At 54.9% G+C, this 23834-nt stretch overlaps 1 protein-coding gene across 27 annotated transcripts in view; it reads left to right on the top strand.

Moving 5' to 3' along the window:
• ZMIZ1 (zinc finger MIZ-type containing 1) overlaps nucleotides 1-14664 on the top strand; it is a 244059-nt gene extending 229395 nt beyond the window's left edge. For 18 of the 27 annotated variants that reach the window (XM_074001695.1, XM_045400016.3, XM_045400015.3 and 15 more), the window contains 8 exons: nucleotides 204-309; nucleotides 2223-2383; nucleotides 3405-3472; nucleotides 3774-3842; nucleotides 4341-4585; nucleotides 5674-5840; nucleotides 9157-9417; nucleotides 10857-14664. In XM_074001695.1, coding sequence (XP_073857796.1) covers nucleotides 204-309; nucleotides 2223-2383; nucleotides 3405-3472; nucleotides 3774-3842; nucleotides 4341-4585; nucleotides 5674-5840; nucleotides 9157-9417; nucleotides 10857-10964 — 1185 coding nt within the window. In that variant the 3' untranslated portion in view covers nucleotides 10965-14664. The remainder of the gene's footprint in view (nucleotides 1-203; nucleotides 310-2222; nucleotides 2384-3404; nucleotides 3473-3773; nucleotides 3843-4340; nucleotides 4586-5673; nucleotides 5841-9156; nucleotides 9418-10856) is intronic. The other 9 variants (XM_074001696.1, XM_074001699.1, XM_074001698.1 and 6 more) reach the window with 1 other exon arrangement.
• Nucleotides 14665-23834: the final 9170 nt, after the last annotated feature.

Below are 23834 nucleotides of genomic sequence, written 5' to 3'. Positions count from 1 at the left end.
GTCAAAGTCCACCTTGTCGATCTGCAGCAGAGGCGGCCTTTCCAGAGTGGTGTTCAGGCTCACAAGTCCCAGGACACATGCTGGGGGAGTGTCTCCTAGGCCGGCTGTGGGATCTCGGGAGCAGTCTAGGGCTGCTGAGGCTGCAGGCAGGGCGGGGCATGATGACAGTGTGCAGAAACCGAGTGTCTGCTCTCTCCCCGCAGTCACACCTCTTCGTGCTGCAGCTGGTGCACCGGCCCTCCGTCCGCTCTGTGCTGCAAGGACTCCTCAAGAAGCGCCTCCTGCCTGCAGAGCACTGTATCACAAAAAGTGAGTCAGGGTGGGGACAAGGAGTGAGGGCCAGACCTCAGCCCCGCCTGAGTTTGGGACTAAGAAGCAGTCACCATTCACCTGGGACTGACGTTTGCCTCCATGCATGTCGCCACCAGGCCTGGAGTGTCCCTGAGCATGCCCCATCCTGAGGCTCCTGCCCTCCTCCTCGGGCTGTTGTCATGACCAGACAAGCTGGGGGCCATAAGTGCTGGTGGGAGTTCTGGGACCTGTGTGGAAGAGCTGGTAGTCCAGCTTGGGAGCCAGAACAAGCATACCTGCAACAGCAGCACATGAGGCAGATTAAAACAAAATGTCGCCGGGCGCGGTGGCTCACGCCTGTAATCCCAGCACTTTGGGAGGCCGAGGCGGGCGGATCACAAGGTCAGGAGATCGAGACCACGGTGAAACCCCGTCTCTACTAAAAATTACAAAAAATTAGCCGGGCGCGGTTGTGGGCGCCTGTAGTCCCAGCTACTCGGGAGGCTGAGGCAGGAGAATGGCGTGAACCCGGGAGGCGGAGCTTGCAGTGAGCCGAGATCGCGCCACTGCACTCCAGCCTGGGCTGGGCGACAGAGCGAGACTCCGTCTCAAAAAAAAAAAAAAAAAAAAAAATAATGTCAGGAAGCAGGCTTCCTGGAGGAGGTGAAGACCTGGGCCAGGCCTTTAAAAGATGAGAGGATTTACAGAAAAGGGGATCTTCATCAGGTGGAAGACACAGAGGGTGGATTCCAGATTGGCTTCTCTACCTCAACAGCTCATGCTTTTTTTTTTTTTTTTTTTTTTGAGATGGAGTCTTGCTCTGTTGACCAGGCTGGAGTGCAGTGGCACGATCTCGGCTCACTGCAAGCTCCACCTCCCGGGCTCAAGCCGTTCTCCTGCCTCAGCCTCCCGAGTAGTTGGGACTACAGGCACCCGCTACCACGCCCGGCTAATTTTTTTGTATTTTTGTAGAGACGGGGTTTCGCCATGTTAGCCAGGATGGTCTCGATCTCCTGACCTCGCGATCCGCCCGCCTCGGCCTCCCAAAGTGCTGGAATTACAGACATGAGCCACCACATCTGGCCAGCTCATGCTTAAACTCAGGAGAGGACTGGGCACAGTAGCTCATGCCTATAATTCCGGCACTTTGGGAGGCTGAGGAGGGAGTCCAGGAATTCAAGACTAGCCTGACCACATAGTGAGAGCCTGTCTCCACAGAAAAATAAAAAATTAGCCAAGAGTGGTGGCTTGTGCCTGTGGTCCCAGCTGCTCAGAAGGCTGAGGTGGGAGAATTGTTTGAGCCAGGGAGGTCAAGGCTGCAGTGAGCCATGATCACGCCACTGCACTCCAATGTGGGTGACACAGCAAGACACTGCCACAAAAAAAAAAAAGTTGGGATGGAAGGACTTGGCTTGGAGTCCCATTTAAAGGAGACCACCCCGGGTGTGAACTCAGAGGCCCTGTGCAGGAGGTACAAGGCCACTCTTCACGTTGCTGCCCTGAGCCCTGGGATTCCAGCAGGCAGCTGTTCATTTCCATTTCCACATGTGCAGAGTGAAGTGCAGGAGTGCCTGAGGGGGCTTTTCACTGAAACTGACCCAGTAAATCAGAGAAGTGCCAGACCGACTTTCCATGAGCTTTGCAGACATCCCCCTTCCTAGCGAAGGCAGGGCCTACTTTGCAGAGATAGAGGAACTGCCGCAGCCACCTCCTCGGGCACACACACACCACACGCGTCCCACATGGAGACAGCAGCCCGGGCACCCAGCCCTATGACTGACACACTGTGGGCCCTCTCCGTGTTTGGTGTGGGCTGGGAGGAGGACCAGGACGTGCCCCAGCTGCACGAGGAAATGGGGAGCATGTGCAGACCCCCCACCTCTGTAGGACGGCCTTGCCATCCTCACCTGTCTGTGCCTCCTGCCCCGCAGTCAAGCGGAATTTCAGCAGCGTGGCTGCCTCCTCGGGCAACACGACCCTCAACGGGGAGGATGGGGTGGAGCAGACAGCCATCAAGGTGTCTCTGAAGTGCCCCATCACATTCCGGCGCATCCAGCTGCCTGCTCGAGGACACGATTGCAAGCATGTCCAGGTGAGCGTCCCCAGAAAGCACAGCTGTGGCAAGCCACCTAGATTCTGGCTGGGATGGTGAGGGGTAGGCAGAGGGGCAACAGGGCCTGTCCAAACACTGTCCAGAAGGATGTCATGGAGATCAGCAGCTGACATCACTCATTAATTTCAGCCATCATTTATCTTTGAGCATCTTTTCCGTGTGCTTAAGGCCAAAGGGGCTACAGAAATGGTTTTGGACAGCCCCTGCCCTGGCAGATGGCAGATGCCAGTTGGAAGTCCCACACACATGGCAGGGCTGATTGGGGGCCCAAGAGCAGGGACACCACTGTCCAATTCATGCCTCTGTCCAGGGCCTTGCATCAAGCCAGTGTTCAGGAAGTGGCCCTGGTGTGAGTGACAGTCCCAGTCTGAGCAGGCAGTGACAGAGCAATGAGTAAACGTGGGCAGCCCAGCCTGGAAGAAGAACAAGGAGCCGTCCTCTGGAACCTGGGTGTGGTGGGCATGCAGAAGGGGCCCAGGGCTGTCACCTACAGCTGGTCCTGAGAGTGCAGTGGGACAGGAGCTTCCTCTCCTCCCTCCAAAAAATGTTGTGGGCAAGAGGATGGTCTGGTCACCTTAGCTGTGTGATACAGATCGATGAACCTGATCAGACTTGTCTTCCGTGCCTGGACTGGGCTGAAGGGGCTACCCCTGGCCTCATTGAAAGGGGCTGTTACAGGGCAAAAAACAGTGAGAGTCAGCTGGGGTGGGGACCAGGAAGGCTTCTCAGAGGATGTAGGCACAGGGTCATTTGGGGTATGGGAGGTGTGGTGTTGTGAGGGATGCTGGGGTGGAGGCATAAGGACTCTGTGTGGTAGAAAGGTGGCATTGCTTTCACTCCACCCAGCCCCAACCCTGGGTTTCTCCCACAGCCTATCTTTCTTTCTGATGGGGAAGTTATTCCAAGGGTCCTTTAGGCACATTGAGGCAGTTTCTGACAGTCCTGGTCTCACCCGTTTCTGTCTGTCTGTCTGTCTGTCTGTCTGTCTGTCTGTCTGCAGTGCTTTGACCTGGAGTCGTACCTGCAGCTGAATTGTGAAAGAGGGACCTGGAGGTGTCCTGTGTGCAAGTGAGTGATGCCCACCCTGGTGGGGGCTTCCCCCATCCCCCAACCACAGAGGGGAGGGGCCGGCTACCTCCCACCTCCACCTGCCCTAAATGCAAACCAGAACCCAAACATGGCAGAGGGGCTTAGGTTATGGGGGCTCCAGGTGGTCCCTTGGTGTCACGCGGTCAGAGTCCCCCTCTCTTGTGCCTCCAGTAGTAACCAGCAGCAGGGGTGGGACCGCACTGACACTGAGGTGGATGGGCTGTGCCCCCACCTCCTTGGGTCCTGGAGCAGAGGCCAAGCTCCCCGTCTCCTTTTCCAGTAAAACCGCTCTGCTGGAGGGCCTGGAGGTGGATCAGTACATGTGGGGAATCCTGAATGCCATCCAACAGTAAGTGGGGCCCCAGCGAGGGGCGGGAGGAGAGAGGGGACAAGGCCTGGAATAGAGCAATGTGTACACATGGATAGCCCTGACACAGCCCTCCCCTCCCAGGCCAGCAGACCGTGACCCACATCCCCCACCTCTCTGTCGCTTACCCTCAGGGGCCTCTGGATCTGGGGACAAATTAACTTCCCAGAAAGGATGAAAGCCAGCCAGAGCAGGAGGCTGACAGTGCCCCGCCCTGACCCTCCACCTGCTGCTCCCCAAGCGGGAGGCCTTGAGACCAGCTGCCCTGTGCCCAGCCACTTGCTTTTCTAGCCTCAGTCTCCCCATATGTCAAAGAAATATGGAGAAATCCCTGCCAGGCTTGTGCCTTGTCCACAGTGTGGTCAGAGTTGGGGCAGGCGCCTCAACAAGGTCACCTTAGGGTCTATCTGAGCTGAAGGTGCTTTTATGCCCAAAGCCAGGCACCCCAGAGCCTCAGCTCTGCCACCCTTCCTCCCCCAGCTCCGAGTTTGAAGAGGTCACCATCGATCCCACGTGCAGCTGGCGGCCAGTGCCCATCAAGTCGGACTTACACATCAAGGATGACCCTGACGGCATCCCCTCCAAGCGGTTCAAGACCATGAGTCCCAGCCAGATGATCATGCCCAACGTCATGGAGATGATCGCAGCCCTGGGCCCCGGCCCGTCCCCCTACCCCCTCCCGCCTCCCCCAGGGGGCACCAACTCCAACGACTACAGCAGCCAAGGTGGGTGATGCCAGGCAGGGAAGAAGGGAGAAGGAGGGCAGCCCCAAGTCCCTACAGGGGCACAGAATTTCTGTGCTGATGGTGGCAGGGGCCAGGGATGTGGTTGAAGAGAGAGAAGTAACACGCCTCCCAATAAACAGTCCCCAGTTTGCTAGACTTAAGGGTACATGGGCCTAGCCCAGGGGCTTCAGAGCCTGCCCTGGTGGGAGATACGACTGCTGCCTCTTCCCAGCCAATCTCCTCTGGGTCTGCTGACAACACACACTCACCTGAGTTCTTGGCCTTACCCCCTGCCCTCCCATATTTTTTCCGTGATATCTGCATTTTCCCTGCAACTTTCCTGCCCTCCTAGGGACAGAGTCCAGGTTCCTGGAGCCTTAGCCTTTAGCCACCAAGGTCACACACTGGCCCTTATACTCCCAGCTGCCCAGACCAAGTTTTACCCCTACCGCCACTGATTCCTGGAAAGTACTCCCCACTGGGTGGCAGCTCCCGCTGGGATCCCTGATCTTAGGTCCCCATGAGAGGCCCAGAGAAGTTAGGCCACCTAGCCAGACTCCCACAGTGTGCCAAGGGCCAAGCCTCCCAACCTGCTGATCCTCTGACCCTTGCCATCGTCACATGGTGGAGGGCACAGTGACCAGGGAGGCGGGACAGCTGGCTTCTGCACGCGTCATCCTGAGTCTGTTGCAGCTTTCTTTGTGGGCTTGGCAGAACCTGCACCCACTCTGGGCCTGGGTCTTGCTGGGTATGAAAAGTGCCCACATTGGGGAGTAGCTCAGCGGGTCTGCTATGGGCTCAGGCTGTGTCCCCCACTCCCCACAGGAGCCTGGCCTTCCCCCTTTCTCCCACTCTGCCCCCTCCTCCATAACTGTAAGGGCAGCACATCCCCTGGGGTACCACAGACCACGGGACAGGGCTGCGTGGCTACTCCATCCTACAGCCCGGAAGCCTCAGGCTGCTGTGGCCATCTGCAGCCTCGCAAGAGGAAAAGGACTTGGCTTGTATTTTTGCGCACTCTCTGTTCCCTGGGGTGGCCACTATCCCTCTGGGTGACCCTGTCCCCTCCCCATCTCATCCCTTCCTAGGCAACAACTACCAAGGCCATGGCAACTTTGACTTCCCCCACGGGAACCCTGGAGGGACATCCATGAATGACTTCATGCACGGGCCCCCCCAACTCTCCCATCCCCCGGACATGCCCAACAACATGGCCGCCCTTGAGAAACCCCTCAGCCACCCCATGCAGGAAACTGTGAGTACCTTCTCCTCACCCCGCCCCATTCCCCAGCCTTTGGGGTTGATGCCTTGGGATCTGGATACCCTGTTCCCTCCCAGGCAAGGCAGAGGATGAAGATTTGGATGTGTGGGCTCAGAAGGGAATAGGAGGGGTCTGACTGAGGCTAGGTCGTGGCCTGTCAGCGTCCTTGGACTTGGCTGTTTTACCTAGGACTTCGGATTCTCTGGAGATGGGAGGAGCTTCAGGCTCTTCCCCAAACACTCACCCCTCCATGCATACACACACACATGTGCATGCACTTGCCAGTACCCAGCACACGCCATCAGCCCTCTCCCTCTCCCACTTGCACACTCTTACACTCACCTAACACGGTTCCAGCCACCTCGACTTTTGTCCCCTTATTCCCCAAGGATCTGAATTCAGGGTATTACCACCTCCAACAAAAGAAATGCTAGGAAGTCTCATTATCTGAAGAGCATTCACTTCTCGTTCTGTTTCACACTTACTGACATATGCCCTGTGTGGCTGAGGATGCCCCTGGTGGGGTAAGGTATCCTGTGCTGTCCACAGGCCCTCCCTTCCTGTGGCCCCAGTGGCAGTGGCAGGAGACCCTCCTGTCCCCTGGAGTCCTCATCCAGTGAGCTCCACGTGGTTCCACTCAGTTTAACAAATGTTTTCTGAGCTGTGCTCTGCACAGGCCGTGTGACAGGTGTAAGCAGGACAGACAGGCCTTGTGCTAATGGAGCAAAACTCCCGGCAGTGCATGGGTGCAGGAAGAACAGTTGGGGTTTGGAGAAACTGAAGCCTCCAGAGGCTGAAGTGGTGTGTCTGAAGTCTCAGTCATTCTGGGCTCTCATCTTAGGGAGGAGGGGCCATCGCTGAGCTTTTTGTGGGTCCTGGGCCACACAAGCCAGGGAGAGGGCCTGGGGTCCCGCCAATGTCTGGCAGTGGGCTTGGGTGGCCTGCACAGGAAGGAGCCTCTGGATTATACTGTCTTCCACACACCTACCATGGAATTGCCTCAGGACTCTAGGTGAGGGAGCAGCAACTCTCCCTCAGGACCCCAGGAGTCCAAGTGGGAAACAGATGCTTTGTGGAGCCTTGGCCAAGTTTTTGAAAGTTACTCTGTACCCCATGGGGCTTGTGATTTCTGGGGGCTTCTCCTGGTGCCCCTTCCTGGGTCCTGAGGGCATCCCACACCCAGAGGGCATCAAAATCACACACCCCCCCCACACACACACACACACATCCTGCACCCTCCAGTTCCTACCACTGGAATATGGAGTGGGAATGCTGTCTATTTCCCCTTGACAACCGAGCTTTCTCCTGCCTTCTGTGAGCCCCACTGCCTGCATCTGTGTGGCGGGATCTGAGCCTGTGAGTTGACCTCGGAGCCCCTTAAGATGCTCTCTAGATGGTCCTGTCCTCCATTTCTGAGCTCTCACTAGAGGGCAAACAGACCTGGAGGTGCAGATGCGCCAGGCCGCTGGGGCAGGGCAGTCACAGGTAAACTCCTACCACGCCTGCCCAGGTGGAGGCAGCCACACCCCCAGCTGAGCCCAAGGCTGGGAGGCACTGCCATGCCTGCAGGGACTGGCCAGAGTGCTCCAACCAGATACTGCTGCCCTCACAGACTGCCCATACTTGATGGCAGGTTGACAGGTGTGTCAGCAGTGCTCCAACAGCACCTGCCCCTCCAGGCCAGAGACGTTCCAGCCAGATACGGAGCTGAGGGGCACAGCTGCCTCTGAAGATCCAGGGACTGTCTCTCTTGAGCTGGGCTGCACAGCTGGAGTGTGGAGCCCTCCCTGCTCTCCCAGGGTGGGCACTGAGGGCGTCTACAGGAGTGGGAGCCCCAAGCTGGCCTCTCACTGACCATGGGTGGTGGCCCATTCCTCCAGCCTCTTGTATGTGTCTTATAAACGGGTCTCCCAAGGTCTCCAGCATCACAGTTGCGAGGTCATCGCATTCTTGGGGCTTGGACTGAAAGGGCACTGTGCTCCCTAAGGCCACATTGGGTTGAGGCCCTGTACCCTGAGAAGGGGCCACCTGAACCGTGGGCAGAGACTGGCCCGTAGCAAGGCCTGGGAAGCAGTTTTAGGAGAAATAGGAAGAGGAAGTTGGAATTGGGCGAAGACTGAGGATGGTGTGGCTGCGAATTCTAAATGCACATGGGGAGAACATGCCCCAGGATGGGGCAGGGTGAGGGGACGAAAAGACCAAGGAAGCATGTGCCAGGCTGCTGTTCCAGTGGAGCACCTGGAGCATCCGTGAGCCACCTTCACTGGCAGAGTGAAAATGGGGCTGGGGGCTGTCAGGGATGCTTGCAGTGGGATCAGGGCTTGGTCTGCAGGATTCTCCAGCCTTTCACTTTGAAGGAGGGTCTGCTTGGGACAGCAGCAGACTAGCAGGGGAATGTTCACATCTCACCCACCCACCCACAGACAGCCCAGTTTTCAGTGCACATGCCCACGGGAGGGTGTGAGTCCTCTAGTTCATCTGTTAGAGAGGCACCGCCAGCCTCACCCTCAGCAAGACACCCACCATTGGTGAACCGTCGCTCAGTCCCGTTGTCCTTGGAGTGCCAGAGGTGCCTGCCTCCCTCACAACCCTGTGTTTTTGAGGGCTGGTGCCGACCAAGTAGGATGTCTAGGAAAAGGGTCTGGCAGGGTGTGAAGATGCCCCTGGCTGGCCAGGTGCCCACCCAGCCCTGCTCCTCTGACAGCCAGATTCCACCCAGGCTGCAGGGCTTATGCCAAGACCCCAGCTGCTGCACACTTCGGGCTGGCAGAAGGTGCCTTCGTGCCCAGCATCACCCCTGCCCAGGGCCCACTTGGGAGGTGCAGACCCAGTCCTGAGCCGCACGCCCGCCCGATGCTGTCTGTCTGTGTCTGCTCTCTGCTGCCCAGCTTGGGGTCTGCACCATGCTGCGGCAGCCGCCCTCCCGCCTCCTGCTCCCTGGAACATGCCCATTCTGCTTCTCCATCCTGCCCTCGCTGTTGTTCGTTGTCTGGGCGGGGAGGCGGAGGGGCCTGGGGGAGCCCAGGCCCAGCTCCCCGTGTCTGTGCTTGTGTCGAAGCCCTCCCCACCTCCTGGGGCCCCACGTGGCCTGGGAGGTCCCCGCCGTCCCCCTGCAGCCTCCCCGATGGGCGGTTTTGGGGGAGAAATTTTTCTGTTTCTCTGCCCAGAAACAACGTTCAGCCTCGTACTGGGTGGCCACGTTTCGGGGGTTGTGACTTCCCTGGTTGTGTTGGGTTTCATTTTCTCCAGGCATCGTCGCCGTGCCTCCTCACCTCACCTCTCTTCTCTCCCGCTCTCTCCTCCTCCACAGATGCCACACGCTGGCAGCTCTGACCAGCCCCACCCCTCCATACAACAAGGTTTGCACGTACCACACCCCAGCAGCCAGTCAGGGCCTCCATTACATCACAGTGGGGCTCCTCCTCCTCCTCCTTCCCAGCCTCCCCGGCAGCCGCCACAGGCCGCTCCCAGCAGCCATCCACACAGCGACCTGACCTTTAACCCCTCCTCAGCCTTAGAGGGTCAGGCCGGAGCGCAGGGAGCATCCGACATGCCGGAGCCTTCGCTGGATGTAAGTTGGGGTCGCCACTCGCCTTGGCCTGGGGCTAGGCCTGGCGCCGGGACCTGCCCGAGAGAAGGGGTGGGTGTGAGGGCTCAAGGCCCCGAGGGGAGGAGGTGGGTGGGCGGCGGGAGGGCTTCAGCCAGACCTGGCTCCAGACCAGGAAGCCCCATGACGGGGAAGTGTTACCACTGAGGGTCCCCACCCTGCTGGCTCCTGTCCCCCCAGTCCCTTTGGCCATAGCCCTGAACCCCAGCCCTGACCCACCTTCTGACCCAAGCCCTGCGGGGTACCTCGCGCAGCACAGGAGGGTCCCTGCCCTCCCCCAGTGGTGAGCTTGCGGTTTCTGTGTCTGCCTCTCTGGCCTGGGCAGGGAGGGCTGGAGGGAGAGGCCGTCTGTCTGCCTCACTGGTGTGTGTCTGTCTCCAGTTTTCTTGTCCGCGTGTTGTCCATGCCCTGCTTCCGCTTGCTCCATCGCTCACTCCGAGAGACCCCCATGTGGGTGACAGAAGGTGGGGGCAGAGGGGGCAACCTTGGGTCACAGCCAGGGGTGGCAGGCCAGCATGGGCAGCAGAGGGCCAGGGATCCTACCCTGAAGTCTGGAAGATGGTGGGGGTCACCCTGGATGATGGGGCTGGGCTGCTGGATGTGACTGACGGGATGGGACCAAGCACCGGCCCCTCCACAGAGCTGGTGCCAGACTCCGGGAGGAGGCCTGTCGTCAGTCACTCCTGTTCTTCACCCCCAGCCCTGCTCTGTCAGCCTCTGCTCCAGCAGCATCAGAGGGCTCTGTGCTAGCTAGGACTCACTCACTGCGCAGCCATCTCAGGTCCTCGCCCAGTGTCCCCCTCAGCCAGGCCAGTGGGGCTGCCTTTAGATGCATGAGGCTTCCCATGTGACAGACTCCAAGGATATCTCAGTAGAGGGTAGGGACAGTCTGCAACCCCTCTGGGGCCACAGGGAAGGATGGCTGCCAGCCAGCCACAGGCTCACCAAGGAGCAGCGAGCCCTTGAGAGAGGGATGGTGGGTAGGGGGTTGCGGGAACCACTCACCTTCCCGCCTTCCCACCAGCCCACATCCTTGTGCTTACACATGAAGCATGTGATTTCAGCTGGGAGGCCCAAGTGACCCACCATGGGGCCTTCCCAGCTTAGGGCTGAAGTCCATGCTTGAAAAGGGTCAGCCCTGCTCAGGCCTCAGCTGGTGGGCTGCGGGTCCCGCTCCCCAGGCTTGAAATGAGCACGGGGGTGCCCCACACTCGGTGCAGTGGCTGGTGTGTGTGGGGGAATGCCTGGCGGGCCCAGGCCCAAGGCTGTTCTCTCCCCTTTTTTTTGGCTAGGGTCCTGAGAGGCAAGTGGAGGGGGACGGGCCAGGGCGCCCCTGCATTCCTCACCCGGGGCCTGCCTCTCGGGCACACCTCATCTGAACTTCGTCACTCCTTCTTTTCCAGCTCCTTCCCGAACTCACAAATCCTGACGAGCTCCTGTCTTACCTGGACCCCCCCGACCTGCCGAGCAATAGTAACGATGACCTCCTGTCTCTGTTTGAGAACAACTGAAGGCCACCCAGTTGGGGCCATTCCTCCACACTCTGCCTCCCACCCCACCTGCCCTACACACTTTTCCACCTGGGAGCCTGTGCCCTCAGACCGCCCCGCACCAGAGCCACAGGCTGTGGGGCGGGAAACCCTCCCCTGCTGCAGCCCTCTCAGAACAGAGGGGTAGGGAGGGTGCGCCGGGAAGGCTGTGTGGGTCTGGAGTCCCCGTCCCACCTGCACGCCCCGGGCTTGGGCCCATGTCCAGCGCAGGCCTGAAGACCACCCTCCCGAGAGGAACCAGCCCGATAAGAGGGCGCACGCCGATGTGGCTTCCCGGTTCCTCCGTGTGTGCCGATTCCAGATGACCTTCCAGTGTCCCCAAGGTTCTTCCATCTTTTAGACTGTAACCCTGCCTCCCTGCTTCCTGGTACAGAGCCTCCCTTAAGTGACTGTGGAGCCTGAGAAGGCCCCCGGGCCCCAGCACGGGCCCCGAGCCTTGGAGGAGCGCTGGCAGTTGGTGGCAGTGAGACTAGCCCGCCCACCACCACCCACCACAGAAAAGCACAAACCTCTGGGAAAGACTACGTCTCTCGGGGGCCACTGGTCATCGGTTTGACCCCTGACCTTTAAGCCAAGATACCCCATAAACACACTCTCTCAGAAAGCAGAGAAAAAGGACAAGATTCTGTGTTTGAGAGGGAGTCTGCCATTCCTGCTTGGGGACTGGTGGGAAAGAGGGCCAGGACATCTCTGAGGCTCCACCTCCAAGCTCAGACAGGACCCAGCCTTGGGGGACAGAGAGAGCAGGTGTGCGCCCAACCAAAGTGATTGTGCCCTTGGTTGGGGGGCGGGGGCATATAACCTGTCAGAATCAAACAGGAGCGGCAACTTCTAACTTTGCTCCAAGCCACTCTCTTTTTAAACAGCAACGATTTAAAGCTATGAAGTCACCTGGAGAAAAGGAACGTTGCGCTTGGACAGCAAGCAAACCATTTCTGTCTGTGTGTTCTGTTTTTCTCCTAGTCCCTCTCCTGCCACCTCTCCAAGACTTCCGTGGGACGCCCACTTCCCCCTGTGTCCTAGTTCTCTTTGTCCAATCAGATGGCAAGGGCAGTGTGTGGAAAGGCTGGGGAGGTGCAGAAACCGGAGCCCAGGGCAATGGTGTCTGTCCAGCCCCTCCCTCTGTCCTTATGCTCCAAGCTACCCCTGGCTGCAGCCCAGGCCATGGCCATGTGCACTAGTATGTACCTGCACGCATGGGGGAGAAGGGGGGCATGTTTCTGGGCCTGCCCCAGACACTGCCCTTGGCTGCCAGCCTCCCCTGTCTGCACTCCTCCACCATCACAATCTCACCCCACACTCCTGCTCACTCAAGCAAAAGCAGCCTCTGGCCTTCCCTCCACCGCTTTGCTCCATCTGGCTTACCACTCTCCAGGGCCTCCTGGGGAGCTTGTCCTGTGTTCGCTTTGTTTCAGGGGTCCCATCTGTAAATTCTTTGCACCCTTCCCGGCCGCTGCCTGGGGCCCTTTCTGCTCTCCCGTCCACTGTGGGTGGTCCCCAGCACTCCTCTGTGGGTTTTACCGGAAAGGTGGCCCCAGCTGTTGACTTCCAGTCACTGTCCCAGACGGCACAAGGTTTTCTGTAGGAAAGCTGCCATTGCCCCAGCCCCTTTTTTTCCTTTGTCCCGTTGTCGTCGAGGTTTTTTCAAATAGTGTGTTGTTCAGTATGCAAATCAATTATTTTAAGAATCGCTTTTGTAAATATCTTTGTGAATATTTTAGTATCGTCTTTGATAATATTCAACATTTTCATGACCTGGTTATAGCCTTTGCTGGTGTTTTTAAAATACCTGGACTCAATGACAAAGACCGAGTCTTCTTTTTTTTAAAACAAAAACAATAAAAGCAACCAGGGCTATTTGTACAGTTGAAGGGGCGAACAGAATGGGCGGCTGTGCTGGGAGTTGGAAGACCGGGCAGCCCGCTATTTAGAGCCATCCGTCAGTCAGCTGGCAGGGACAAGCCAACGCCAGGTAGCATGTGGCCACCCTGCCCAGTGTCTGTGGCCTGGCAAGTGGCCACGCCCTGTGTCAGACCATCTGGGAATGAAGCTCCAGACAGACTTACAGATGCCTTCCTTAGGAGTTCTTGCTTCCTGCCTTGATACTTTGCCCCAGAAAGGCCTGGGGTTCATTCTGGTTCTTAATCAGGGTGTGTCCACACTCTGCTCACAGGCGGATCCACAGCTTTCCAGTGCAGAGAGTCGAGATGCTCCCTGCAGCCCAGGCCCCGGGCACTTCCTGCAAACATCTCTGGGCTCAGCACCTGAGGCAGGTTTCCTGGGTCCCCTCTCCAGCAAGCCTCCACCAGCAAGCTCGGCCCAGAGCTTCCCTTTCGGCCGGCTCTGAACCGTGTGTGGTGTCTACAGCCTGCAGTCTGGAGACAAGCTTTTCCGGAGTGCTCTTGGAGCCAGGCCAGGGTGTGAGGGGGGTGCAGAGGCACCCGGGGCAGGAGCAAGCCCCAGGTTGTGACAGGTGCAGGTAGACAACGCCCATAAGCAGAGATGGTCCTGAGCTCTGGAGAGATCCTTCCCTGATCCTTTCGGACGACTACTTGGAGCCATAAGTAACCTCAGCAAAAACGAGGCCTCTGCAAGCCACTTTTCCATGCCAAGCATCCACCTGGCCGGCCCACAGGCATGTTTCTGCCACCCACTCCTCAAGATGGACAGGGAGCCAGCAGGCAGGCGGGAAGGGCCAAGTACAGGCAATCACCCCCATCTTCTTGGTTTGAAGCTTTATCCATGTATCATGTTCCCTGTAGCCATTTTATTTTTTAAGAAACTGCTAATACTTTCTCCCTAATGGAAGCCCTGACCCCCCAGAGAGCTACAGGTCTGCTCCCGACGGGCCTCGGGCCTGACCCGTCCACACAGGGCCGTGTCAGCGGCAGCGACTCAAGGGACGTGTGTACATATGTAAATGAGAAATAGAGACGTGTCAACAGATGCAATTCATTTCTCTTGGAATGTGTATTGTTTTTATTTTGCGAAACAAAACAACAACAAAAAAAGCTTGGAACTCCATCACGTGGAAAAACTAGATCCTGTTGGTTATAGCATTTGTGAGTTCTCCACGTCTGTCTCTCTCGCTCATGTAATATACTCTGACCCTGCGTGGAAAGGGATTTTTGTTCTGTTTTTATTTTACCTACATGTACTATTTAGCTTCAGTGTACTAGTCCTGCCACCTGTGTATTTTTAGGGTGCTATGGAAATAATGAAAAGAAACGGGGATTTCAGAAGAAAATTGTAACCAAATTCATACTTTGTATAATTTTTGATATCATGATCACAGGTGATTCACACGTACACACATAAACACACCCACCAGTGCAGCCTGAAGTAACTCCCACAGAAACCATCATCGTCTTTGTACATCGTATGTACAATGCAATCATTTCATACTTTAAACTGGTCAAAAAACTAATTGTGATTTCTAGTCTTGCAAAGCTGTATGTAGTTAGATGATGTGACAACCTCTAATATTTATCTAATAAATATGTATTCAGATGAAACCTGTATATTAGGTGTTCATGTGGTTATTTTGTATTTAAAGATCAAATTATTTGACTATTGCTAGACATTTCTATACTCTGTTGTAACACTGAGGTATCTCATTTGCCCATGTTAATTTTTTTCTAAATAAATTGACAAAAATGAAGGTTTGCGAATTAGCTATTTTGTGGATGTTAAGGAGTGGTTTGGGTGTTTTCGCTTTTGTTTTAAACCACACTCCCAGCCCTCTTACCCTCTGCACACACAAAAAAGAACGGCAGGTGGTTTGGATGTTGAGTTGAAAGAACCCCTGTCCATGGGGGTCCCTGGAACCAGCCCCTGGTGGGGCAGGTGCAGTGTGTGGCTGGATGGTTGGGGAAGTTGGGGTGGCTGAACTGGGCCAGGTGGCTGCAGGGTGCTAAGGGCTCCTGTGACATGTGACTCAGAGTGTCCAACAGTGTCCCATCTCTGATGCTCCCTTGCGGATTATGCTGGTTTTAAGTATATTCATATTAAGCCAAAGAGGGTGCTGTTCAGAGCACTCAGGCGTGTGGTTTCAATGGAGAGTGAGTGTTCACTGCAGCCATGCTCCCTGCTGGCATCTCGGCATCCCTGGCCTCCGCCTCTCAGTACACCTGACCCTCCCCTCCTAGGGAAGCTTAGGTTTTCCGTCCTCTGTGAGCATGCTTTACCTGGGCTACTGTCTCACGATGGCCCCTGCCCAGGCCATGGTTTTAACCATCCTTCCAGCCTCGGCACCAACACAAACTGACAGCACTTCATGTGTCTCTGATTGAAGTTTTGGGAATGGGCATCTGACACAGCCCCGCGACCAGTCCCTGCCCTCCCTGCATGCAGCCTGACCTGAGGGGGAAAGCAAGCGTGGCTGCTATGGCCTTTCCTCCACAGGGACTGTCCACAGAGGGAAGAAGGGCCGGGCCGGCACCCCAGAGATCTCCACTCAGATGTATCCGGGTGTCAGGAGAGTGAGGGGAGTGTGTGTGCAGGAGCCAGCAGTGTGGGGGAGGCTGCAGGGTGCTGCCTGTAGGGGGCTGGGTTCCCGGAAGCCCCCGGCTCCTGGGGCCTCTCTGAGGTGGCTGGAGTTGCTCCTTTTGGAGGGAGGTGGAAGGTAAGGAGGAGAAAAGATTTACATTAAATAATGGAACACCCACTGGCCACTGCTCAGCTGCAGGCACTGCCTTCTGCCAGCGTCGCCAGGACAGGCTGACTCTTTCTCTGAACAGACACCCCTCCGAGAGGAGGGTGGTTAGCTTGAGGGAGAGCTTCCCAAAGGAGACATGCCCAGCTCCCTGTGTCTTAGAGCAGCGTGGTGGGGCTGGGCCAGCACTTTCATAAAACAAAAAGAATACAGTAGAAAATATTGGCCGGGCGCGGTGGCTCAAGCCTGTAATCCCAGCACTTTGGGAGGCCGAGACGGGCGGATCACGAGGTCAGGAGATCGAGACCATCCTGGCTAACACGGTGAAACCCCGTCTCTACTAAAAAATACAAAAAACTAGCCGGGCGAGGTGGCGGGCGCCTGTAGTCCCAGCTACTTGGGAGGCTGAGGCAGGAGAATGGTCTAAACCCGGGAGGCGGAGCTTGCAGTGAGCTGAGATCCGGCCACTGCACCCCAGCCTGGGCGACAGAGCAAGACTCTGTCTCAAAAAAAAAAAAAAAAGAAAATATCAGGAGTGTGCCCTATAAAGTAAAGGGCAGCACTGTATCAAGAAACGTGTGTGTGTGTGTGTGTGTGTGTGTGTGTGTGTGTGTCTGCCGAGTCATGATGTTAATTCTTATTTGTGGGTTGTGGTTAAAAACAAACAGTTTGAATGCCATTGACTTAAAGGCAGGAAGTGGGCAGGGGAGCAGGGAGAGGGAGGAAGGGCAGTGTGCTCCCCTAACTTGATGATAATAAGCAAACCTTCCTGGCATTTCAGCTGGAGACTCTGAACCTGGGATACAGGCCTGTGGCTGCCCCACAAGGCTGCATGGAGACTGGCCGCCCCCACCTCAGCTAACTCCTCCCCAGAAGGGTGACTTCCTTCTGTGAGCCTAACCCTGAGATGAGAAACATCCACCCAAAAAGCCTAACGGGGGGCCTGGCTTGGAACAGTTCAGAGCTCAGCCTCCCAGCATGTGGGGTCACACACCGTGGATCATCTTACACCTCTTCTTCCCCTAGCCCACCGTGAAGTCTCCACCCTGAATCCACTGACTGTCTTCATGTAAGGCCATGGGGTACTATTGGGGAAAGTCATTCAGCCCTGCAGGTTGATGCCAGGACACATTGGGGTATCCAGCCTCACTGAGTACTAAGGGCACTCAATGTTTAATGGCCCCTCATTTCCTTTGTCCTCTGCTCAATCCTCCTGCTAACCACGCCCACCTTGCTCTCAGCAGGCTACCCTACCCTCACCCAGCTCCCCACTGTCCCCGCTGCTACCCACAGGCCTATCTCCATCCACCCTGGCCATATCTTTTTCCACCCAAGCCCAGAGGATGTGGTGTCCCTTCCCCAGTTGGGGCCACCCCTCCCCCAGCCCCTGACACCATCACCCCTTCTCTTCTACGAGAAGCCTCACTATCTGCCTGCTAACCCTCCCCATACCTCTGCCTCCTGCCTCCCTGGGTTTAGTGGCCCAGGCTCTGGCATCTCGAGGTTCAGCTTGGGCTGGGCTCCACCCCTCAATGGCCAGTCTCTGCTCCTTCCCACGCAGGCTTCTTGGCCACAAAGCTGCCAGTGCTCACTCTTTCTCTGTCACCCCTCATATGCTTGGTTCGTGCCCCACCAGTTCTCTGACACTTCTCCTGCAAGCTCACCAATGACCTCTTGGTTGCTGATCCACACTGCTCTCTGAGACTGGACCTCACAGCTGCACTTGACAGTTGCCATTTCTTCCTTGAAGCTCTCTTCTCTTGGTGCTGTGGTTTGAATTCTTGTCCCCTCCACAACTCATGGTGAAACCTAATCCCCAGTGTAACAGTACTAAGAGGCAGGCCCTTGGACCCAAGGGCTCTGCCTTCATGAATGGATTGATGGATTAATGAGTTGGTGAATTCATGGGTTATCATGGGAGTAGGTCTGTTATAAAAGCCAACTTGGCACACACTTGCCCTCCTCGCCACGTGATGCCTTATGCCATGCTACACTGCATCATGGGGCCCTCACCAGATGCAGTCACCCAATCTTGAACTTCCCAGCCTCCAGAAGCATGAGCTAAATAAACCACTTTTCTTTAAAAATTACTCAGTCTCGAGTATTCTGTTAGAGCAACAGAAAAGAGACAAAGACACTTGAATGCATGACAACTCCCTCTCTCATCTGTTTAATTCTCCTGGCATCCCTCTGGTTGTGCCTTCCTAGTCTTCTCCACAGGTTCCTGTGGTAACTAGGTACTTGTGGTGCTTCATCAGGATCTTCTTCACCAACTGGCCCACCCATCCCGATGCTGCTATGGGTGTTGGCTGCCAACAGCCCACAACATGCCTCTTTATCAGAGAATTTCCCTCAGCACACAGAAACCTCAACATGCCTCTTTATCAGAGAATTTCCCTCAGCACACAGAAACCTCCATGCCTGACAGGTTACCTGCCCCCTATCCCCACACACGCACCCCTGCCAGGCAGCCCACAGCCAAAATTGACTGCCACAGGAATAAAAGGCCTCTTTGCTGGGGCATGGTCGGTGCTCTTGATTCCTCCCTGTGGGTCAGGTCAGGGCTAGACTTTACCTGAGGCCACATGCTAACTCCACTCTCTCCTCTTCCTTGTTCTGCCTGCCTCCCTCATAGGTTTCTCCCATGATCACTCCCTCAATAAATAAATCATGGAATCTGCATGCCTGTCCTAGGCTCTGCTCCTATCCAGATCGAAGACAGTGGGTGCTGGGAAGGGGTCTGGGAGGCAGGCTGTGAGGATAGGATGCTGGAGAGGTACCACTGACCAGATGACAATTAGGACCCACCACTAGTGGCAGGAATTGGGTAACAGGGTGCACCTGCAGTGAACTGGGATGGGACACAGGTCAAGGAGCTACACAGCTGCAGCGATGTCTCTGGCATCTGAGAGATACGGGCAAAGAATAACTATTAAAGACTATGGACTTGCTAAATGTGGCTATTGCTAAATGTCACCGATGCATTGAAGAAAGGAAATTACAGTTACAGATATCTTAATTGGCAATTTAGAGTGTGAGAGTCAGAGGAAACCTCTTGGCAGGAAGCATTGGAAAGCACTTACCTTCTGCAGCCAGAGAGCAGATGGAGTGATAATCAGGCAGAGGACTCATTGTAAAGCAGCGGAACTTGAGTAAAGGCTGAATTCTCCATCAAGGGGGGTCTCCTATACCCAAATCAGACCCCTGGTAGGGAAGGAGACACCAAGACTTGGGATGAGGACTGTCACACCAATACCTCTCACAAAAAAATGTGTATTATGACCAGCTGACAGAGAAGGGAAATTCTTGAGTTTGGGTCACAGATGGGTTGACTTGGCCTGGGGGTGTAAGCCAAAAATGGACTGAGCCTGCACTACAGCCCCACCCAAGGGTGGCCCTGAAAGACGGTAGTGAGAAAAAATCCCTCCAATAGGCAGAGATTTTGCCAAAGCACCTGGTCATCTCGTGTCAAGAGAAGTGACCTGAAATAAGGATATGCACGTACTCATGGGCAGCGGTGAATGGCTTAGCTCTTTATTGGTCAGGGGCCTGGGAAAAACAAGACTGGACTATCAGAGACAAAAAGGACTAGGAAAGAGGCCTGTGGATCTGAGAGTGGCAAAAAGAGTGAAGATCACATATCACATTTCAACACACACCAAAGAGCATCCATTGCAGAAGCGACACAAAACAACCAAGTGGGCAGGATGAGTCGGCCAGTGGACATCAGCCAGTCTCTGTCCTCACTCGTCATCCTCCATCCAGTCCTTGCACCATATGGGCTCATGAACAGAGTGCCATGGTGACAATGACGAAGTTATATATAACCCTAACAGCCTTGGCTTCCTCTCCCCAAGGTTGATCTAGCTACTGTCACTGCTCAATGCCCAGCCTGTCATCAACAGAGACCCAAGCTGAGCCCCTGATACAATAACATTCCAGGATGAGACCAACTAGCCACTTGGTGACAAAGTAGATTATGTATGACCCCTTCCCTCATGGGAAGGGCAGTGATTTGCCCAGATAGGATGGATGTGTATTCTAGGTAGGAGTTCACCTCTCCTTCCAATGGAGCCTTAGCCCATTGGCACCATGGCTCACCAAGAGTCTGATTCACTGACATGGGCCTTCAGTTGACATCACTGCAGACTAAGAGAGCTGAGTCATCAGGAGGGCTGCATGGCAGTGGGCACACGACTATGAGATCCACTGGTCCTTACACATTTCACACCATCTAGAATCTGCCAATCTATAGGGGATAGAGTTGCCTCTTAAAGACACAGCTGAGGTACCAACTGGGAGGCAATACCTTGTCAGTGTGAAGGATATGGGGTGCTATCCTTCAGGTTGTCCTATACCCTAAATCATGACCCCTATTCCCATCAATAGGCAGATGAAATAAACTTAATGTGAGAAGTGACTGGGTCTGAGCAGTGCAAGGGGTAGGCTGTAGTACACGTAGTGGCACCCTGCCCAAATCCCTTCTGCGGGGTGATGTACTCCTCCCCCAGCTGCCGTGAGTGTTGGCTCTTCACAACTCACAGCCCGTGGCCCGCTTTCTCTGGAGAATTGCCCTGAGGTGACCAGAGATGTCTCACCTGGGAAGTTCCACCCTCTGGATTTGGCCCACAAAAAATGGCTAATCTAGGGTACAAAGTGCCTGCTCTCTGGCCTTAAGGATCTGGCTTATGCTCCAAAGCCTTTGCTCCATGATCCAGCCAAGGATAGCCTCTCCCCAAGTCCCTCTCATTGTTCATCTCTTCCCCCTCCTTACCCTGCTTCTGTCCCTCTTACAGATTGTTTCTGGATAGCAGTACCTTTAGTGAATAAATCAACTTCACCTGGCTACAAAAAAAAAAAAGTATTTCTCTGCTCAACAAAACAGAACCAAAAGCTGCTGCTGAGTGCTAATGATGCCAGGGCACAAGTATGGGCAGGTAGCTGAGAGAAGCAGAGAGTGTGACAACTAGAGAGCATTGATTGTGACCAAGGGGCATCTGCTTCTCTAGGTGTTTGTTGCCAGGTGAGAATGCAGACCCAGCTGTTGCTAGACCTTCTGATTTTCCAAGAGAATCTAGAAATGCAGGTTTAAAAAAAAAAGTTGCAAATAAGCCCACAAAAATGTGTACAGACACCTATGGCCCAAATAAAGTCCAGGTGTGAGCTGCATCTGTCCCCAGTCCCTGACCTCTGACCCAAAGCCAAATGCTGGTTTAAGTGGCAGGACTGAAATGCAGCCCAGCCCTGTGAGACTCTGGAGCTTAACCATCAAGTTCTATACCTCTAGATTAGCTGGAAAGACCAGTCCCTGCCTAAAGAGAGGTACCCATGGTCTGCAGATGTCAAGACCGGACCCATCTGCCACCATCCCCAGCCCTGAACATACTGTCTTTGGCCACCATAACACACTATCCTGTTCTCATGTCCGTGTCTTTACCAATGCCTGTCCCTCCTCCTGGAATGCCACTCTAGACTTTTGGGAATGCCTGCACACCCTTATCCTCCTTCCCTGGAAACTGCCACCTGCCATTGCAGAAGGGCAGCCATGTTTGACCCACATGACCAAACACCCCTTGACCTCAGCCCATTAGACCAGGAGGGACACATGTCGCGAAGGACTAGCCAGCCAGTGACCAATCATGTTACTCCTGCCCCAGTCAAGAATCTGACCGAAGGCACAAAGACTGCAGGTGGCCATTGTGGTCCTGGCTGGATCTAAGGCCTCACCTGCCTTCTGAACTCTTCTCCTGCTCTCAGCAGATCTCTGCTACTGGGCTCAGTATTTGCCTTTGACTTTTTCCCTCCCCTCCAGGCTGCATGATTTCCCTTTTTCTTTTTATGACTTTGCTTATATCAAAAGTTAAGTCTTCTGTCGACCTTGTCATGAGAACAAAAGGAGCTTTCTAGCTTTTAACTAAAAGGATGTCAGTTACAACAGGAATATATGTCAAACAAAAACAGGGTCTCAGCTTCGGCGGTTTTGGGAACCCTTTCTTCCTATTACTACTGCTTATTATCCAGGACCTGGCGTCTTCCCTTTGTCACCCAGGGCCTGGTGTCTTCCCCTCACCACCCGGGACCTAGTAGTCTTCTCTGGAGCTAGTGTCTTCCCTGAGAGGCAAGACAGACCAGCCCAGCCAGAGTGCTGCTGGTAACATCACAGAGACAGCAGGCCCTGTCTTTGGCAGCTCCCCAGACTCTCTGTGGTTTGGTTTTATAGCCTGACACTCGAGGTGGCTCACAGCTTCCTTCTGGAGTGAACATTTAACATCCTGCCTGCCCGGCACCCCTCCCTTCTTCGGGGAACCGTATTCGCTTCCTTTTGAGCATCACTCTGCCCCTCTTACTGCCCCTCTCTGATATGTGAGCCAGGCCATGCTGCTGTAATAAACACTGAACTATCAGTGGCTCAAGACAATGCCCATGTCACAGCCAATGTGTGTGCCCCTGGTTGGACGCTGTCTATGTGGTCATTCACCAACCCAGGCCCTTCTCATCTGGTAGCTCTGCCCTCCTTAAAACTTTCTGCATTCAGCTGGCAGATGAGGAAAGTCAAAGGAGTATCCAATAGAGAGTAAGTTTATGGGCCAGGCCCACATCTGTTGGCTAGAGTTCAATCTCATGACTGTGATTGACTTACAATTTCACAGTTAGCTACACCTAACTGCAAAGGTAGCAGGGAAGGTCTTCAGAGAGAAGGCCAAGATCCAGGGAAAGGTACTCCAGCTTTGTGCCTAGACAGGAGACAGAGTCCTAGGGAAGGATTCTGTTTGGTCCAGCTGGGTTCTGTGTCCACTCCCTGGCCTGGTCATTTTGAACTGGAAGGCAGAGTTGTATCAGCTCCCATGGATTCAAATGAACATTTAGACAGTGTATCAGTGAGGTTTTGCTGCAGAACAAACAGCTATTTCTTATTAATGGCCTAAAACAACTATTTGTTTTTTGCCTCTGAGACTGTGGGTGGAGTGAGAGGTTCTGCCGACTGGGCCAGGCGCGTATGAAATCAGCTGGGCTCACTCATGGGTGTCTGCGGTCAGCAGGCAGGCTAGTTTAGAATGGCCTCACTCGCATATTTGGTAGCTGGCTTGCAGTTAACTGGAGCGATGTGGCAACCAAGCCATCTGTCTCTCATCACCCGTCAGGCTAGCCTGGGCTTGTTCAAATGGTCGGCTCAGGATTGTACAGCATCACTTCAACCTCATTTCATCGGTCAAAACAAGTCCCAAGACGAGACGAGATTCAAGGCCTGGGAAAACAGACTTCTCTTGATAGGGAGAGTTACAACATCACATTGCAAGGAACCGTGAATAATGGAAAGAAAATTGCAGGGTCAACAATTGCAACCTACCACAGCCAGTCTCTGCCACATAATCCCCTGGGAATCAACACAGCCCCGCCTTCCAGTCCACAGTGACTGGTCTGTGGAGGCAGATACCAATCAGAATCCTTCCCTAGCATTTTCCATCCTGGTGCTGGCATATCCCAGTCACACCTGTGCCTTCCTCAGTTACATGAGCCAGTGAATCCCCTTTCATAGAGACTCACATTTGACTTGGGTGTCTACCAGGCACTGCTTTAGCCTCTGGAGAAACATCTGACAAATGTAACCCCTTACTGTTTGGTTGACCCACACTTAAGATTCACTTGATGCACTGATGGAGGCAGGATGGATGCACGAAAGGGCCGTGAGAGAGATATGGACACCAACAGGGCTAGTGGCAGCTAGCCCTTCTCCCAGCCGGGCCATGCCACTCCAGGAAGAGGGGTGAGTTGCCTGGCATCCACCTGGGGACTCAGAGACTCCAGGGTCAAACTGAGTATGGTCAGGGCCTGGGAGCACATCACCCATGCCAGGGATGGTGGTGATGGAGACCCAGAATCCTGAGCTTTTTTGGGGCCCCTGCCCCCTAGAATGCATGCTCAGAAGATTCCACTGTGACTGGACAGAGTGAGACCACCAGTGCAATTGTCAATCAGGGAGCTTTGAGTGCCAGCAACAGAAACCGATTTTGATTACCTTAAGGGAAGGAGAAAGGGTATTTGTTGGTAGGATGTGAGTGAGTGGAAAGGTGGAGGGAAGACTGGAAAATAAGCTCAGAACAGACAGGAGCCCGCCCCAGACAGGCTTGTCAGCAGGAACTGGTGGCTTTATCTGGCACTGAGATAGGAAAGAATGA

This window comes from Macaca fascicularis, chromosome 9, assembly GCF_037993035.2.
Source record: "Macaca fascicularis isolate 582-1 chromosome 9, T2T-MFA8v1.1".
NCBI lineage: Eukaryota > Metazoa > Chordata > Mammalia > Primates > Cercopithecidae > Macaca > Macaca fascicularis.
Note: the sequence above shows the minus strand (reverse complement) of the source record. Positions and strands in the feature narration are given on the sequence as shown.